Raw genomic sequence first — 18,472 nt, 5'->3', positions numbered from 1 at the left:
TATTCATCTATCATCAAGGATCATGACATGCACTGCATTGATATTTTCAGGTGTGATTGCTGTGGAAGGTCTTCCTGACCTGGGGGCATCTGTTGAATCAGGATACCAAGTTTTAAACTTAGCCATCTATCTGGTAACTGTTAGATATGCTGGGTCAGTCCCCTAAAGTATCAAAAAAAGTTTAGTGAATCTCAGTTGCAGACTTTTCTTGAAGCATGCAAAACTTGATGACAGCCTGCACCTCTGTGTCTTTGAATTTCCTCAAAACCTCTGACATGTCTTCTTATGTATCCTAAAAGAAAAAGAACAAATTATTACAATTTTGATGAAACATGGGAGGTTAAAGAGTTTTAAGATATGTTCTTTCTTGTGGATATACAGTTGCTTTCATATAATTTTTGTTTTGGGTGTTTATCAGAACTTTTCAGCCTCCCTCATATTTGTGTGTTTTGTATACTAAAGATTTTTATTTGGTTATGAGTAATGTTCCTTCTAAGCTGTGTTTGTGCACAGCTATGCACACTGATGTTTTTGTTTTAAGAAATATGAAAAGTGGAAGTTAAATGTCAAGTGACAATGCAAAAGTTGAGCACTTCTTATGTTCTGAGCAGTCGTCAAATAGCATAAAAATTTTCTGTGCAGAGCAGTAGCAAGTCTGTGCAGATGGGAAAAAAATAATTAACAGTAGTTTATTACAGTGTATATATAGAGTCCAGCAGAAGGCCTGTGACTAGTGGCATGCCACTGAGCTCTGTTCTTGGACCACTACTAAATTTGTATATGAAAGGTACAGGAAATGATGTGAGAGGAATTATTCAGTTGTTTGCCAATGATGCAAAATTGGGTAGATCAATAGTTAATAAAAATGATGTTAAAATTTTGCAGAATGATTTAAATAGACTGGCAATATGGGCAAAGGAGAACAGATGTTAATTTAATATGGCAAAGTGTTAAGGTTATGCATTTTGGGTGAAAAGGTTACCAGCTCCTGGAGTACAGTTCCATCAGTATTGTATACAGCTGTATACAATACTGATGGAACTGTACTCCAGGAAACTGATGAAGCCAGGGATTATGAGATATTAGTGGATAGGGAGTTGAAGTTTAGAGAACGTATTGCAAAAGTGGCTAAAATACCTCATGGATTACTTGTTCACTGAAGAACATTCTGACCAGAGATAAACAGATTATTATGCCTCTTTATAGGATCTTGGTGAGACTCCATCTTGACTACAGTGCACAGATCTGGTCACTTGGGTTCTTGGAGATGAGGAAATGGAGAAGATACAGAGACGAGTGATCAAGATGGTGGCAGGTCTATGGAATGAAACTTATGAGGATAGGTTGAAAATTTGTGATTTACAGAAATTGGTTGACAGGTGGAAAAGGCAGGGTAATATGATTGAGACATACAAATTACTGAAAGGTTTTTACAAGATTAATACAGAAGAAAGTTTTCAAAACTGATCTAGTGGAGCAAGAGTGTCCCTTAGTTCACCAAGTTCTCCCCACCAGATTTTTTAATTGGAGAATGGTGAATGAGTGGAATAGGTTGCCAGAGTCTGTTGTGGGTGCCTTGACTGTGAATGAGTTCAAGGCAAACTATGATAGATATTGCCCAAATGTTAGATAGTGCTTGGCATAATGTTTAGGATCTCCTTCAACAAATATAAGAATTTCACTCCATAGAGTTGCCTATGCAATAATAACAACAGCAACAATTTCAGTGCAGTTAAAGCTGTATAGATCAGGCTACATGCATTTTAACTGCATATATTTCTTCAACTCCAAGTACATAATTCAAAACCTCTGATATGTCATCTTATATATCCTAAAAGAAAAAGAACAAATTATTACAATTTGATGAAACATGGAGGTTAAAGAGTTTTTAAGATATGTTCTTTCTTGTGGTTATATCAGTTGCTTTCGTTATGAAGAATTTTTCAATGCATTTTTTTTGTTGATGCATGCTATTTTCCAAGGTACTATGTAACATTATTGAGGATCAAACATACTTCACGTAGCAGCTGTCATGGGAATGTCAACTTCAGCCTGATGAAACATTAAATGCCATTTATTAGTTATTAATTTGTGAAAAAATTGTGAATCCCATATGCACTAAGAAGTAATGCTAAAATTAGATTAATCTATGATGAAAGATAAGTACATCAAAATGACGATGCTGTCATTTTCATGAAAATTTTTATTGTCCTATTTCAGTTACTAGCTGATTGTAAACTGACAGATAATGATATAAAACATTAACTCAGAGGAAGTTTCCTTACATTAAAAATATCAGTACAGACTCCTAAAATGCTGTAAACACCAGTGTTATATATAGTGATAACTCAATTACATAACTCTCAAGTAGCTCACAGTTAATGACTAGAAAATTAATTTTCCAACCTGATTGGAAAAGGTTATGATTTTTGTATAAGCACACAAAACTTATATGTATGCTTATATAAGAAATCCTGAAATGGCTTAAATTAAAAAAAGTACTATGTTTGGTTCAGAACATGGTTTTCAGATTATCTAACCCTCAGCCCATCCAGAGTACTATACTATGTATGAGGAGCTACCCAAAAGTTTGGGGAATTTGACCATTTAAAAAAAAAAAAAAAAAATTACTTTCCCTAAGTCCATCTCCTTCGAAGTAGTCCCCTTGGGCATGTACACAGCAATTCCAGCAGTTTTTTAAAATGACCCCTCCCCCCCATTGACTGTGTTAAGCACCCCCTGTAACTCTGCCTAGATCATGTCAAAATGATGCCCTTTCAGCTGTAATTTCATCTTGGGGAACAGGTATAAAAGTCGCAGGAGATGACAGGCAAATGGGGGGGGGGGGACATGTTTTTGGAAATCAGGAACTGTCAAACAACGTGGTAGATGGGCAGGAAAAATGTGTCCAACAAAATTCATTGAATTTTGTCAGACAGTGCAGTCCTATGATCTCAGAAACATAATGGATAGTTCACCTATGATCTGCAAGGATCATAGGTGATTCTTGCAGAGGTATTGAGTGGTATTGAGGTACTGTGGTATTGAGCTTGTTGATGGTTGAGCAGAACACTCATCATCAACAGAAATTTGTCCAATCTTGTACCACAAATAAAGTTTGGCTTTGGCTTGTAGTATTATCACCAAATATTTCCTTAAGTATTCAGTGGGTTCTTCAATAGCTGTTTCGGAGTTGAATTTAATTCAACTCCAAAACAGAATTAAATGAAGATTCTTTGCTCCTTAAAATCTGTTATTTCAGTTGGAGAAGCAAATCACTGAACTACTGCTAAAACATGATGTTACAAAAACACACAATCCAAGAATGCATCCTTTCAGACTGCCGCAAAGTGGCATACTGATTTACAAAGGGTACTGTTTGCTCCTTATAGTAGTGGAAGGCTGTACTACAACCAGTTCGAGTGCACTAATCAAATTCTCTGAACTTTTGGGTAGCACCTTGTATGATAGCTTCTCATAGGTGGGATTATCAGAAAAAATATATATAAAATATATATTTGTATAGTGTTTGTATATATTAATACTAAAGGATAGTTATAACAACAAAATAAGTGATTTCAAATGCACATACCAATTACTTCACAGTCTCTTTGTTCCCTGGATGTTAATTTTCTGGAAGTACTGGTAGGCTGAAAATTATGAAACCAGACTATGAAACTTTTATACTTAATCATAAGTCAAATTAAAAATATTTCATATTTTGAAATGAGATGTCCATACAAATTAAAATTATAATTCAAGTAATACAGACTAAGAAAGGATAGCCAAATAAAGCCATAATTTTAAATGAATTAAGTCCAGCTAATGAAGAATGGTAAGAGAAAGAAAATATCTAAGTGATAATTAGCACCATTAGCTAACATACAAAAAATATAATATTCAAAATAAGTCATGGAAATGTGATAAGAAGTACTTAATAAAATATTTTAAAAAATGAAACAGTTCCGTAATTGTTTAAATTGAATAGTAGATTGCTATAATGCAAAATTTGGCAGTATTAAAGGTAAAATTATTCATTTTTAATTTAGTACACAATACTGGGGTTAGTACAATTATGTAAAGACTTAAGAGGTTTATAAATGACATAAAATTCCATTTAATAAAATTCATAAATATTTGCCACATGAATAAATTCAGATGTCATTACAATATACAATGTCTATAAAATCTCTCAACCACGTTTAAAGCACTAGGACATACAAGATCAATATTTAATGCATTATGAATTATATTTTTCAATGTGTACTAATTAAAATTTTTGTCTCTACAGATATCATCCAACGAGTGAAGATCATATTACTTTGAAGGAAAGTGAATGCATATCTGACTAAGTTTATGGAAACTGAGTTAGACACATATATCCAGTAAAACTTTGTATTTGAAAGGAGTCACGATCAATAATCTTGAGTGCAGTCGCTGAGCAAGACATTCATTTTTCAGATGTCATCACTAGTAGTAGGACTACAGTGGCATTATCCTTATTTGCTCTTGTGATGACTATTTTATCTTTACATAAACTATAAACAGCATAACTGACTATTACAGAGATTTCTTTTAGAGACAAAGCTTGCATAAAGATGTTATGCAACAGCAAGCTAAATGTTGTTGGCAATACCTAGAGGCAAGTGGAGATGGTGCATGAGATTTAATATAGGAACTTGATGAGGCACTGCTGTGAAGTAGTGGTTGAGGCTAAGGATGCTGATTACTGTCTTTTTGTCTTTTGGAAGAAAGGCTGATGACATCAGTTTAACCAGACTTCCTTCATAGCTGAATTTAACCTTATTCAACATACCATCTTATATTAATAGGTACAATTTTAACAGAATTAACAAAATACTTGTTATTTCCTCCATTCCATAGCCCTCTCAACGTACAGACTACAGTAATGCTACTAATATTCCATAAATTAAAGACAATAAAGAAATTATATACTTGGTTTAATTCTTTATCCAAGTGTAAGCAAACAAAGTTTGTGTCTGAACTATTTTCATGACTGGGGCAACTCGTATATAGAAGCTAATGACTTCACATCACTTGCCCCAGTCCCGAAAATAGTTCAGGCGCAAACTTTGTTTGCTTACACTTGAATAAAGGATTAAACCAAGTATATAATTTCTTGGTGTCTTTAATTTATAGAATAACCAATTGAAAAAAATTCCAACAACTATCTCTAATCCAGAGTATTTTAATAATAAGGTGTAACACCTTTTGGCTATATGAGAATATGACTTCTGCATTACTTCAACCTTAGTATCACTTCTGGGTCTGGCTCCCACTGACAAGATCTCGGTTTTTGGCAAGATAAGTACTTTGGTTTTCTTTCGTTTGTTTTTCACTTTATTTTACTGGTGCTAGTGGTGATTTCATCCCCACTAGCACTGGTTTCGTTTAATAAATATTAGGATTGCTGGTAGTGCAGTTAGTATCTGTGTTACGGAATTTCTTTTAGATGCATTATGGCCACCATTTATAGTAGCTCAAACAAACATTTGCTGGTGGTGTAGAATTATTTCTGTATCATGGGATTATTTTATTCTCAGTCTTACAACTGAAAGTTTTTATTCTTCCAATTAAATGCAGAGGTTATAGCCTTTTTCCCACTTGAGATAAATGGTACCAATTCCTCCAAGGGTGCAAACTCTAGGAATTGAAATTTCCAGATGGGAAGAAGCGAGACAGGTAACTAAGGTTTTAAAAGAGATAGGCGGCGTAAACAAGATTTATTCTTTCACCCCTTACGGTGGAGGGAAATATTTAATTGTAGTTAAAGATGTGGAAACAAGGGACAAACTATTATAGGGTTTTACTTTTGAAGGCAGCACAGTTATTCCTGTAATGGTCGGGAGCCAGGTAAAAACAGTAAAAATCGAAAGATTTCCGATGGAATATTATTATTATTTGATGCCTCCAGGGAGGCCAAAGACTCATCGAGGGAGAGTGTGCCAACAGCATCAAACGATTGGTCCCCTTCCAACTACTAACTACGCTCAAACTTACTTAACTGAGTCATTAGTAGCAGAGGCTCTACCAATCTACCAACCTTTGTCGGCTATAGAGAGTAGTAATCAAATTCTTATACAGACATTTTTGAAATGGGGTAAGATTAGTAATATACGAAAGGGTTTGTCAAGTGAAGATCCAAATTGGTTTTCTGGTGATGTCACCTTCACAATGGATATGAAGATGCCTGTACCAAATTCTGTCAACATCAGTGCAACCCAAGTTATGGTAAACTATCCCGGAGTACAACGTCAATGCCTGCATTGTGGTTTATATGATCACATAGGTGGTAACTGTCCCAAATCTAAATGTTTCAACTGCATGGAGATCGGACATATTGCTAATCAGTGCGATCTGTCTGATCTCCATGCAGTTGAGATCGGACATATTGCTAATCAGTGCGATCTGTCTGATCTCCATGCAGTTGAGATCGGACATATTGCTAATCAGTGCCTCAAACCCTGTCAGAAATGCGAAAGTTCTGAACACTGCGTTAACACCTGTCCTTTTAGAACTTTCGTGGAAAGAGTGGGGCTCCTGTAGAGCCAATTAGAACACCATATATCAGAGAGGCATAATGTAGAGTTCCCAGATCTTCCAATTCAGTCTAGTAAAGACAGTGATTTAAGCAAACTACACTTGGTAAAATCACAAAAAAGTGCACAACACAACCAAATCAGTTAGAAATTAGCCCCAAAATTCCAGATCTGCAGGAGCAACTTTTCCAGTCAAATACTGATGGAACATCAGTTGAAATTACCAATAATAAATCTAAAATAACAACTGAACAGGTACACAATGAAATGCAAAAACATTCAACTGTTCTACTAAGACAAGATCATCAAAAAGGCAAGATGAATTAATAAAAAAAATTGAAGATAAACAAAAAAAAATTAAAAAAAAAAAAAAAAAAAGAACTACAACTAAAAGAAAAAGAAGTAATAAAAAATGTAAAGGTAGAGAAGGCTGTGGATCATCAAATGAGAATGCTTCAGGCTCAGAACAGTTTATGGATTATGAAGAGCCAACTCATGCTAATAAAGAGAAAGCAAGAGATACAATTAAAGAAAATATAATAAAGTTTACTGATTCAAAGTTTTCTTAGTACAGTCAAAAATGATAGCCATGAAATTGAAGTAATGGAAAGCAACTGTAAAAAATTGGAAAACAGTTTACAAGAAGCAGGTTACACAAGTGTTTCTTCACAGATTGAAGACCTCATCGGGTTCATCCAAAATTTAGAAGTTAAAGACTTACCAGTGACACTTCAATAATCATAGAGCATCTCCTTTCTGCATCCTCATTAAATGTACGAGGATTCCATAGGCAAATTAAACAAGAAACTATATGGAAACTTATACTTATACTATGCCATAATATCAGGTTTTTGTTTCTCCAAGAAACATACCTCTGCAGATATAAAGAGGTTAACAGATAGATATCCACTTCTTTCTTATTGGAGCTTTGGAAGATTTAACAGGGCTGGAGTAGGAGTTCTTATTCTTGCCCCCCCCACCTCTCCTTGGGTCATTCTGTAATATCCAAAGGGATGCAGAAGGGAGAATCTTGACAATAGATTGGAAATACTGTGGATGTGTATAGTATGTCCACACTTTGTAGAGCTTGGCTTGGTGCCAAGAATAGTTGAATTAATTCTGAAGGGGAGAAAGAAATGAAGGACGTACAGTAGAATTTAATCTATTTCTGCTATGTGATCTAATCTGTTTAGTTAACATGAAAAGCAGTCAATGGCAGTGCTATCAGTAGCCTTACTCAAGCATTCAATAATTTCCAACATCCCTTTTTATTCCACATCCTCCAGCAAATTGGTGTAGGTAAAAAAACTGCTATCTGTTATCAAAGGAGCCTGTGCCAATTCAACCACCCGTCTCCTAGTTAATGGGTTCCTGTCAGACCCAGTAAAAATTCAAAAAGGAGTCAAGCATGGTCGCCCCTCTCAGTTCACTGCTCTTTGCATTGGTTCTTGAACCTTTCTTACTACAAGTCAACAATACACATGCTCAATCATGCACAATCTCTCACAAGGAATAACGGTTACTTCAACTAAAAAGGAAAATAAGGTATTAACATATGCCGATGATGTAGTCGGAACTTTGAAGGATAATGATTCCATATATATATATATATATATATTTTGGTATTTTGGAAAAATTCAGCAAAAGTTGCAGATTAATTATTAATGCAGACAAGACAAAATTAAAAGTTTATGGAAAGTGGGATCTTGGAGGCAATCCTTTTGGACTAACCCCTAAGAGAGAACCCCTCATTATACTTGGAATTTCCTTCTCCACTTACCCAATATTACCAGTCCAAGAACTTGGAAATGTTAGAAGACTGGAAAATAGGACTGCTCTCCTTTTCTTCTAAAGCCATAGTACTCAAAACCATAATCTTTCCTGCTCAGTTGTACATAATAAATATTACAGACATCACAGAAGCTGAAGAAAAGCAATTATATAGTAAACCTGTGCAATTTTTTTTTGTCTAGCGATACCAAGAAGTTAAAAAGGAATTTCTTCAACTATCAATGAAGCATGGAGAATTTGGACTTCCAGTCTTAAAATTCTGCTATTTAAGCAATACAGCTTCAAAAATCCATAAAAGATTGCAAACTAATCACACACGTGCAGACCTTCTCCGGTACTACTTCGGTTTTTCATCTCCCCCTGTTTGGAGTTAACGATTATAAAGGTCCAAAAGCTGAGAATGTTCCTGAATACTACAACACTCTGTGCTTAACTCTAAGACTGCTAAAACACTCCGGAATCGACATTATTTCCATTAAAAAAAAAAAAAAGAAGTAAAATTTGGTATAAAGAAATCTTTCATCTCTTTTGCTGTGAAGTTCCACATTTGGGTACTGACAACAATATTTTGTTTCATAACTTGATGAAGTTCCAAGGGTTTGACTAGGCCTAAGAGGAAGGATCTTTCTTGGAGAATTGCATATGGTCACCTTCCAGTCAATGCCATCAAATGGAGGGTACTTTAACATTGGAGATCCAATCTGTGACATCTGTTACCAATTGGAAACAGTAGAACATGCATTCTACAGCTGCCCTCTTGCTCTGATAATTTGGAACAGATTATGTAATGTGTTGGGCATGCCACTATTTACAACAGAACAGGTTATTTTTTTTTTAAATACCCACCACCTGTCAGCAATGGGAAGAGAATTTTGATTTTTATAATTAATGAAATTTTTATAATTTTTATAATTACATTTATGGAAGGTTAGAAAAAAACATGGATTTGAAAACCAGCAGTATAACATCCAAATGCTTTATAATATTGTATTGAGGAAATTTTATTGTTCAGTCAGACGTTTTTTTATTTAGAAAGAAGCATTTTAGGAGATATCAAATTTATCGCTAGATGGTGTAGACCATCTAGTGATAAACACATTATGCAATACTCGCCAGGGGGAGATAAAATTCTGTCTATTCTTGCTATGAGAGGTTTTTTTAAATAGATCCATTCTCTTAATTCAATGTAGTCTTATAGTCAATTGCAGGGATGACTAGAGAGTAATCCCAGGCAGAGAAGGCCAAGGCAGTTAAATCCAAATGGGGCTAACCACCTGGGTATTATCAGTCATCTTTGCGCTTTAGTTTCAATTGTTTTTTGGTTGTTCATCTATATGAGACTGGTGAAAAAGGAAAACTGATAGCCTTTGGCTATATGATGATATAAAGAGCTGAGGCCTTTTCTCTCTCTCACTCATGCTATCTATCTGTCTTTTTTTCTCCTAATACTATCAGGTTCTCTTGCACCCCTATACTAACTACTCTAGGCCTATGATTAGCAACCTTTTACTTTTTTACCTCAATAAAGGTTGAAAACAGTCTGGGTAGTGACCTTTCCCATAGTGCATAGAATTATACATACCCATATGTGCTTTGCATTATGGGATACAAGTGATGTGAAGTCATTAGCTTCTATATACGAATTGCCCAAGTGTCCTGAAAATAGTTCAGGTTCAAACTTTGTTTGCTTACACTTGGATAAAGGATTAAATCTAGTATATAATTTCTTGGTGTCTTTAGTTTATAGTATAACCAAGTGGAAAAACTTCCTAACTACTACTATTCCGTAAATCTAGGACACATAAAAAAAAAAAAAAAAAAAAAAAAAAAAAGCTAGAAATTCAAAGCAAGTTCTGGTTATTTTTGAATTAGCAGCAGATCTTAAACACTAATTCAACCTCAATAAACATGGTTGTATGAGTTCCTCAAGATATGAGAAACTAATTCCTACACCTCCTGCCAATTAGTCATGGTTGCCTACCAGAACTCACAAAGAGTGTCGTTTTTAGAACTTAAGTTTTTGCTCTAATCTCTTCCACTTGTTTTTTGTGCGCACATCACAATTCTTATATTGTACCCCAGATGATGTCTCTATGATATATGAAAAAACTGGAGCCATTAAACCTTTGTTTAATTCATTCTATTTAATTCATTAAGTGAACCACAACTAGCACTAAAGCTCATATATCTGACTGCTGAAAGCCATCTACCATAAAAAGATTTTCACAAACATCGATGGCACAGTGGAATTTGAATTCACAGTCTTGGATAGGGCAGAGATAATATCTACTTTCACCCAGTATGAAAAAATCGTATTATTTTTAAAATTCAATACAACTTATTAACACTGATGTTAAGTATAACTAAGTTTTTTATGTGTAATGTTTTTATGTGACTCCCACCCCTTTTTTTAAAGGCACTTCAAACTTCCAGTAAACCACATAGTGGTCTCATACTGGATAATGAAATTTATTTCCCATCTAAAAACAATCACAAACATGGCAGGATTTGAGCCTGAAGCCTGTTTCAGAGGGTATATTAACCATTCAACCAACCTAGGCAGCCCAAATGTGTTTGAATAACAATCTAGTATTACATAAAACTATATTCACACATCTTAAAGACCAATTAAACATTAAGTAGCAGAATAAATATATAAATACCCGAAAAGACACACAGAGCTGAATTCTAGCATAAACCTTTACTATACAATGGCTAAATTATGGACTACAAATAACTTACCACTTCAGGAAGTAGGTTAACTGCTTTGACTGGACTTGATGATTTGTTGTGTTGAGAATTATCTAATAGCTCAGTGTACTCATTTGTGAATGGATGATTAGGTGTATTTTCTGGACTTGCTGTTCTGATATCTCCTCTGCCTGCACCCATTGTCATCCAATTGGCCATCCGAGTAGCTGACAAGTTTGATTCACTTCCACTGAAACGCTGCAGGCTAGATGACTAAAAATAAAATTAAACCAAAGTCATTCCTTTCTTTTAATGTTATGTGGGGATTAGCATTCATCATGGTGACCACCATGTAAGGAGTAATAACTTTAATTTCCCAACATTCTGACTTTCATAATAAGGTCATTTGGAACACACACACACACACACACGTGCGCGTGCGCGCGCGCGTGTGTGTGTGTGTGTACATTTATAAATAATGGCTATAGCAAAAATACTATTAATAAGTTTTTCATAAAACTTCATCAAAAAATAATATAGAATACAGTAAAACCATAGCTATTCCATACATTAAAGGGTTATCAGAAAAAATTAATAGAATTGTACATCATGATAATCTTATTGAAAGTTTATTTTTCACTTGGTCAGACTATAATAAATTTAGTTTAACCCTTTATCCAAGTGTGTGTGCAAACAAAGTTTGCACCTGAAAGTATCTTCAGGACTGGGGTAAAGTGGTACAACGCCGGGAAACTCCTTGCAAAGGTGGAGCAAGCTACTAACACTCCTAACTCCTATAAGGAGTTAGGAGTGTTAAGTATAACTAAAGTTTTTTATGTAAACTCCTATAAGGAGTTAGGATTTAGTAAGGAGATAGTAAGGAGACAAGATATATATGACACTGAACTATACAAAGGTAAAATGAATCTAGATGTTAGTTAATCTTTTAACCTAGCCTGACCTCTTGTGGGGAAAAAAAATTATAAGTAAAATAAAATTAAAAATATTTCTAGTATTCATAGTATTCAACACTAACTACAAGGCTAATCTTCTTGAATGTCAGGTAATTTCAAGTAGAGTGATGTGGGCAAATTTCAGAATGAGGAACTGCACAATGAGACTTATTTGTGCCTATGGTCCCACAGAAGGTTCTACTAAGGTAGAAGTGGAGAACTTTTTTGAGGCTTTAGAAAAAGCAACTGACATAATGAAAAAGGAAAAGTTGGTCCTTGTTGGGGATCTAAATAGCAGAGTAGGTAATGATCGCCAGACACAAAAATATTTTGGGAAAATTTGGAGAAAAGAGCAAAGCTAATAATAATGCCAAATACCTGTAGGATTTCTGCTAAGGACATGGACTGGTTATTACTAATGCTATGTTCCAACATAAAAATGTGCACAAATTCACATGGAGAGAAGAGACAAAGAATAAGTCTCATAGACTATATTATTGTTGATAGTGATGTTTACTCCTGGGTGCAGGACAGAGGATTTGAAACTGGAAGTGATCACAATTTAGTGTTGAGCAGGATAAAATTAAATTTCATTTTGAAAAGAACAACTTTAAAACTTGCTTACATGTTAAGCAAGTTTTAAAGCAGTGGCAGCTGGTGAAAATTTTAAGTGGGGTGTGCTGCATATACAAAATAAAAATTATTTTTTTCCTAATCAGTAACCAATTTATTAATAAATAAATTTACATATTAAAAAATTGCTTTATTAAAAATAATTCACCCTCACCATGAACACACACCAATAATAAAATTTAATCGATCAATTCTAATTATTAACTATTCAATCAATGTCGAAACATAAATTGTAACCTTTAACATGTTGTATTGCATTTATATAATGTCATAAGCATTGTCATTTATAAACACAAACAAAATTTAATTTTTTCATTTTTTCCCTTGGGGGTGCTGCAGTGTCGCAGTGCTTATTTACAAGCTGCCACTGTTTTTAAGCAAATAAAAGTTGAGCAGCTCTCAGATGTGAACTGTAGACTAATATACACAAACATTATTCAAGAAAAAATGAAAGAGTTTGAGAACAGGAAAAAAAACCTTGGAAATTCAGTGGCAAGCACTGAAGAAAACACTGATTGATTCAGCCAGAGAAGCGTGAGGTTGTCTGCAAGGATAGAAAACTCAGAACTCCATGGTGGACACAGGAAGTTAAAGAGGCAGTGAAGGAAAAGAAGAAAGCATATCAAAAGTTCTTGGCAAATAAGTCAGCTTGTGCTCTTAGAGAATACAGAGACAAATGTAAGAAAGCTAAACTCTGTGTAAAACCAGCTAACCAAAAGTCATGGGAGGACTTTGGTAAGAATATAGGAAATTAATATCAAGGTAGCGGCAAGATATTCTGGAAGTTGTTTATGAAGCTCAGAAATGGAGAAAAGAGTGCTGTAAAAGGAATTACATATGATAGAGGCGACATGAAAACTGGAGAAAAAGATATCCTTGAAGTATGGAGTAATTATTTCCAAAAATTGCTAAATGACACAATCAGTAACAGCACAGTGGTAAAAAAACACTGACCAGGCATGCAATCAGGAATACATATCCATACTTGAAGTAGAAAAAGCCATCAAAAGCCTGAAATGTGGAAAGGCAGCAGTGGATAATATTCAACTAGAAATGTTCAAGTATGGAGGTATAAAAGTCTTACAAGTAGCTGAACTGCATAGTTCAGAAGGCCAAATCAGTTTTGAAGTTTCCAAATCAGTCTTGACAAGTGACAGACTGATTTGGAAGAAAATTGTAGATAGGAAGTTAGTAATGATGAAATTTTTCATGTAGTACTATCATATCCTGTACACCCCTTGAGGGTACATGTCAGGAATTTGATGATGATGACAAATTTGATGATGATGACAACAGGACAAATTCCAGACAATTGGAGTAGAGCTTTCATAGTACTCATATATAAAAAGGGAAATAAAATTGAATGTGAGAATTACAGAGATATTTCTCTACTGAGTGTTCCTGGTAAGATTTATGCAAGTATACTTGAGAAACGGTTGAGAAGGATTGTGGAAGGGAACCTTGGTTAAGAACAAGCTGGATTCAAGACAAATAGAGGCTGTCAGGATCAGATTTTCACTTTACGACAAATTGTTGAGAAATCATGGGAATACAACAAAGATCTGTATTTAAGTTTTGTCGATCTGGAAAAGGCATATGACAAGGTGCCAAGAGAGAAGCTATTCAATGCGCTACAGTTATATGGTGTCAGTGGGGCATTATATCAAGCAATACTTAGTCTTTATTTGAGTTGTAAGTCAGCAGTTAGAATTGAAGGAAGTACAGGAAGATGGTTTAATGTTAAATCTAGTGTGAGACAAGGATGTACATTATCCCCTCTGTTATTCATTATCTATATGGATCACATTATGAAGGAAAGTGGTATTAAACATGATATCAGAATTGGAGATGTTAATGTCAGCTCTTTGCTTAATGCTTTGCTTTATTTACTTCTAAATAAATCTGCTACAAGTTTGCAAGATCCCCTGACAAAACTGAATAACTGTTGTAATAGATATGGTAAGAAGGTCAGCATTAAAAAGACAAAGACAATGAAAATAGGCAGAATCATTGAAAATGTCAACTGTGTTGTGAATGGAGAACCTGTGGAACAAGTAAAACATTTCAGCTACTTAGGCACGATTTTTAGTGAAGATGGTAAATTAAATATGGAAATAGACAACAGAATCAGCAAAGCTGGTATGGTGGGAAGTCAACTGAATAAATTCATATGGAATAAGAGAGAAATTAGTCGGAACACTAAATTAGCTGTATACAAGACAGTGTTCAAACCAGTTTTAACTTATAGATCTGAGAGCTGGGTCAGAAGTTAAACACTTGACCAAAGACTAGAGACCGCAGATATGAGTCCTCAGAAAGATTAGAGGCGTGAACAGATGGCATTAATGGCAATATCATATTAAAAACGAGGATATTAGGAAAGAACTTGACATTGTCAGCATTCAGGAATGCGTTAGCAGAGCTAATCTCAGGTGGTATGGTCACTTAAACAGAATGGGCAAGGAAAGATTAGCAAAACAAGTGTTCTCTGCCAGGTTGGCAGGAAAACGACCCAGAGGAAGACCAAGATATACGTGGATTGATACGGTACAAAGTGCCTTAGACGATAGAAATATAAGATCTGATAATGTTGGAGTCTTGACAAGTAACAGACTGATTTGGAAGAAAATTGTAGATAGGAAGTTAGTAATGATGAAATTTTTCATGTAGTACTATCATATCCTGTACACCCCTTGAGGGTACATGTCAGGAATTTGATGATGATGGAGGAACTCTAATTTGTAACTTAATTTTTATATTCACCCCATTTCATTTTCAAGAGCAAATAGCATTTTGATACCTAGTGATAAAATAATATAGTCATTAAGGGTTACGTGAACCCTATTTGGTTTTAAAATTAAATATGGAAATATGACTATTAAATTATTTAAGGAATTTGCAACATATACTGGGATATTAATTAAAAGAAACTTTAATAAATACTTCCTATATTTCGACAATGTCACATTTCCATCTTCATGGGAACATACAAATATGACACATGCACGCAAGAACTACAAAAAGCAAATGAGGCAGAAGATAATGACATTAGGTCATTAGGAACAACAGTGGTTTCTTATCTTCTGCCTCATTTGCTTTTCGTAGTTCCTGCGTGCACGTGTCATATTTGTATGTTCCCATGAAGATGGCAATGTGACATTGCCGAAATATAGGAAGTATTTATTAAAAGTTTCTTTTAATTAATATCCCAGTATACGCTGCAAATTCCTTAAATAATTTAATAGTCATGTGTTAAAAACGTATAAGCATTTCTACAAGAAATATGGGAATAATTTAATCAAAGAAAGAGTAGGATGTTAACAGGAATTTATATATATAACTCTAAAATTCTCATGTTAAAACCCATAAGAATTGCTACTGAAATTGACATCAAGATCATATTGTTTGGAAAAATAAATTGCATTTAAGTGATGGGTATCAGTTATTTTTATTACTTAGCTATTTAAAATTAATTAAAATAGAACAAAATTTCATAAGTACTTCAAAACTGCAATGAACCTTTAAAGAAATGTATCTTTTTAATAATTTTATTCTACTTAAATCAATGTGAGTGACACATAAAACTCAATATATGCTTTGCTCACATTACACCATTTTGTAAGTCCTAAAAAAACTGTGTGTTCATGAATGTACAAAATATGCTGAAAGAAGTAATAAAAAATAATCATTGGTTTCTTTATTTTCAAAAGACTGCCTAATCCATAAAAAATGAAGAAACCAATGGTTGAAAGATGAAAATAACAAAAATGCAACCAATTTTACTTTATAGCCACCTATCAAAAGTATCTCTCGTAAAAATCTCAAATGTTTATTGGGTCACACACAACTTTTTTTCCCCCATAAATTAAAAAATGCTTCAATCAGGGTGATTTGGGGAATACCTATTCCACTTCATGTATAAATGAAACACACAGAAATCAAATTGTGGATGATTTAACCAAGGGCCTGCAGGGTAAAGTATACAACATCGGGGAAAAAGAGCATTCAGAACAACTAAAGCAGGTGGATGCCATCTTAAGAAAAAATATTAGTTTGAAAAAAAAAAAAAAAAAAAAAAAAAAAAAAAAAAAAAAAAATCTGTGGATCAACCGAATAAAAGTACCCGCTATAATTAATAAGATACAAAAAACACTTCCATCTGAATTGCTTTACTTGAACAATTTATGTATCTTGGCAGTCTCATTACTCACAACCTCGACAACACAGAAATAGCAAAATACAAACCTAACAAAGGATGGTCTAATATGAATAAATTAAACAAAATATGGAAAAATAACAGCATTTAAAAAAGCCTGAAACTAAAACTCTATAAAAGAAGTATCTTCTTCTTCTTCTTTCTCATCCATCAGATGATGGAAAGAACATTCTCTGGAGGTGTCAAACCATCTTAATTGCTGTTCAAGAATTATAGCTATAATATCTTCTCTACAGTTTAATTTGTGTTTAACTTGCTCATTTGTTTTGTGTTTTGACCAACAAATCTTATTTTTCTTAAGCATTTCATCTGGAATGCACTGATTTTCTGTATTTCTTTCTGATTGAGCATCCAATGTCAGCTCCATACATTGCTGTAGGTATAATAATGGTTTTATAGAATTTTAGTTTGAGGCTTTCTTGAAATGCAATTATTTTTTCATATTTTGTTTAATTTATTCATATTAGACCATTCTTTGTTAAGTCTGTGTTTTACTGTTTCTGTAAAGTCGGTTGTGAATAATGAGACTGCCAAGATATATAAATTGCTTTACTTGTTCAAGTATGTGATTTTCTAAGTTTATTGAATTTTTTACTTTGTCTTTTCCTATTTTCATTGTTTTAAGTTTTGCTTAGATTGCTTTTCATTCCAAAAGTTTTGCATACTAATTTAAAATTTTTATTATTTTTTCCAATTGTTCTTTAGTTTCTGCAAGAATAATAATATCTGCTTATTTGATGTGATTGATATTCATGCCATTTATTTGTAGACCTAGTTTTTCAGCTATGGATTTGCATATTTCTTCAAGTTAGATAATAAATTTGGTGAGAGTGGGCAACCCTGCATGACTCCTTTTTCTACTTTGAATTTGTCTGTTTTTATTTTATTAAATTTGAGAGAAAGGTTCTGAATCTAGGGTCATAGATTTTAATATGTTTATCATTTTGTTCCTGTCAATGGACTCAAATGTTTGTTTGAAGTCAATAAAAGTGCAGTATATAGGTAAGTTGTATGCCCAGTACTTTTCAGCCAGGCTATTAAATGTAAAAATATGATCTAGATTAGACCTTCCAGGTGTGAATCCTGCTTGATCTTCTCCTATTCTCATTCATTAAAGTCTGGATTCTATTTAATGGGTCTAATTTTCCAACCTTTGTTTATCTTCCATTTTGAGAATTGGTATTATGATGCCTGTCTTCCAGTCATCTGGAATTTCACCAGTATATAGTATTTGATTAAAAAGGTTCAAGCAGGAAATTCATGTCTGCTATACCACCATATTTCCATAGTTCAGTAGTAAGTTCATCATAACCAGGTGACTTTATTTGGTTTATCATCATCATCATCAAATTCCAGACATGTACCCTCAAGGGGTGTACAGGATATGATAGTACTACATGAAAAATTTCATCATTACTAACTTCCTATCTACAATTTTCTTCCAAATCAGTCTGTCACTTGTCAAGACTCCAACATTATCAGATCTTATATTTCTATCATCTAAGACACATTGTACCGTTTCAATCCACCTATATCTTGGTCTTCCTTTGGGTCATTTTCCTGCCAACCTGGCAGAGAACACTTGTTTTGCTAATCTTTTCCAAACCCATTCTGTTTAAGTGACCATA

The 18,472-nt window shown here is 33.9% G+C and overlaps 1 protein-coding gene across 2 annotated transcripts in view; it reads right to left on the bottom strand.

Annotated features, from left to right (window-relative positions):
* Positions 1-18,472, bottom strand: part of Drp1 (dynamin related protein 1) — a 265,058-nt gene that overhangs the window by 36,959 nt on the left and 209,627 nt on the right. For both annotated transcript variants that reach the window (XM_090391003.1, XM_090391012.1), the window contains exons 13-14: positions 11,094-11,315; positions 3,593-3,650 (exon numbers count right to left, since the gene is read on the bottom strand). In XM_090391003.1, coding sequence (XP_090247129.1) covers positions 3,593-3,650; positions 11,094-11,315 — 280 coding nt within the window. The remainder of the gene's footprint in view (positions 1-3,592; positions 3,651-11,093; positions 11,316-18,472) is intronic.

The sequence above is a fragment of the Typopeltis vanoorti genome, chromosome 1, assembly GCF_054136105.1.
Source record: "Typopeltis vanoorti isolate ZY-2024b chromosome 1, IOZ_Tvanoo_1.0, whole genome shotgun sequence".
Classification (NCBI taxonomy): domain Eukaryota; kingdom Metazoa; phylum Arthropoda; class Arachnida; order Uropygi; family Thelyphonidae; genus Typopeltis; species Typopeltis vanoorti.
This window is presented reverse-complemented; position numbering and strand designations above follow the sequence as displayed.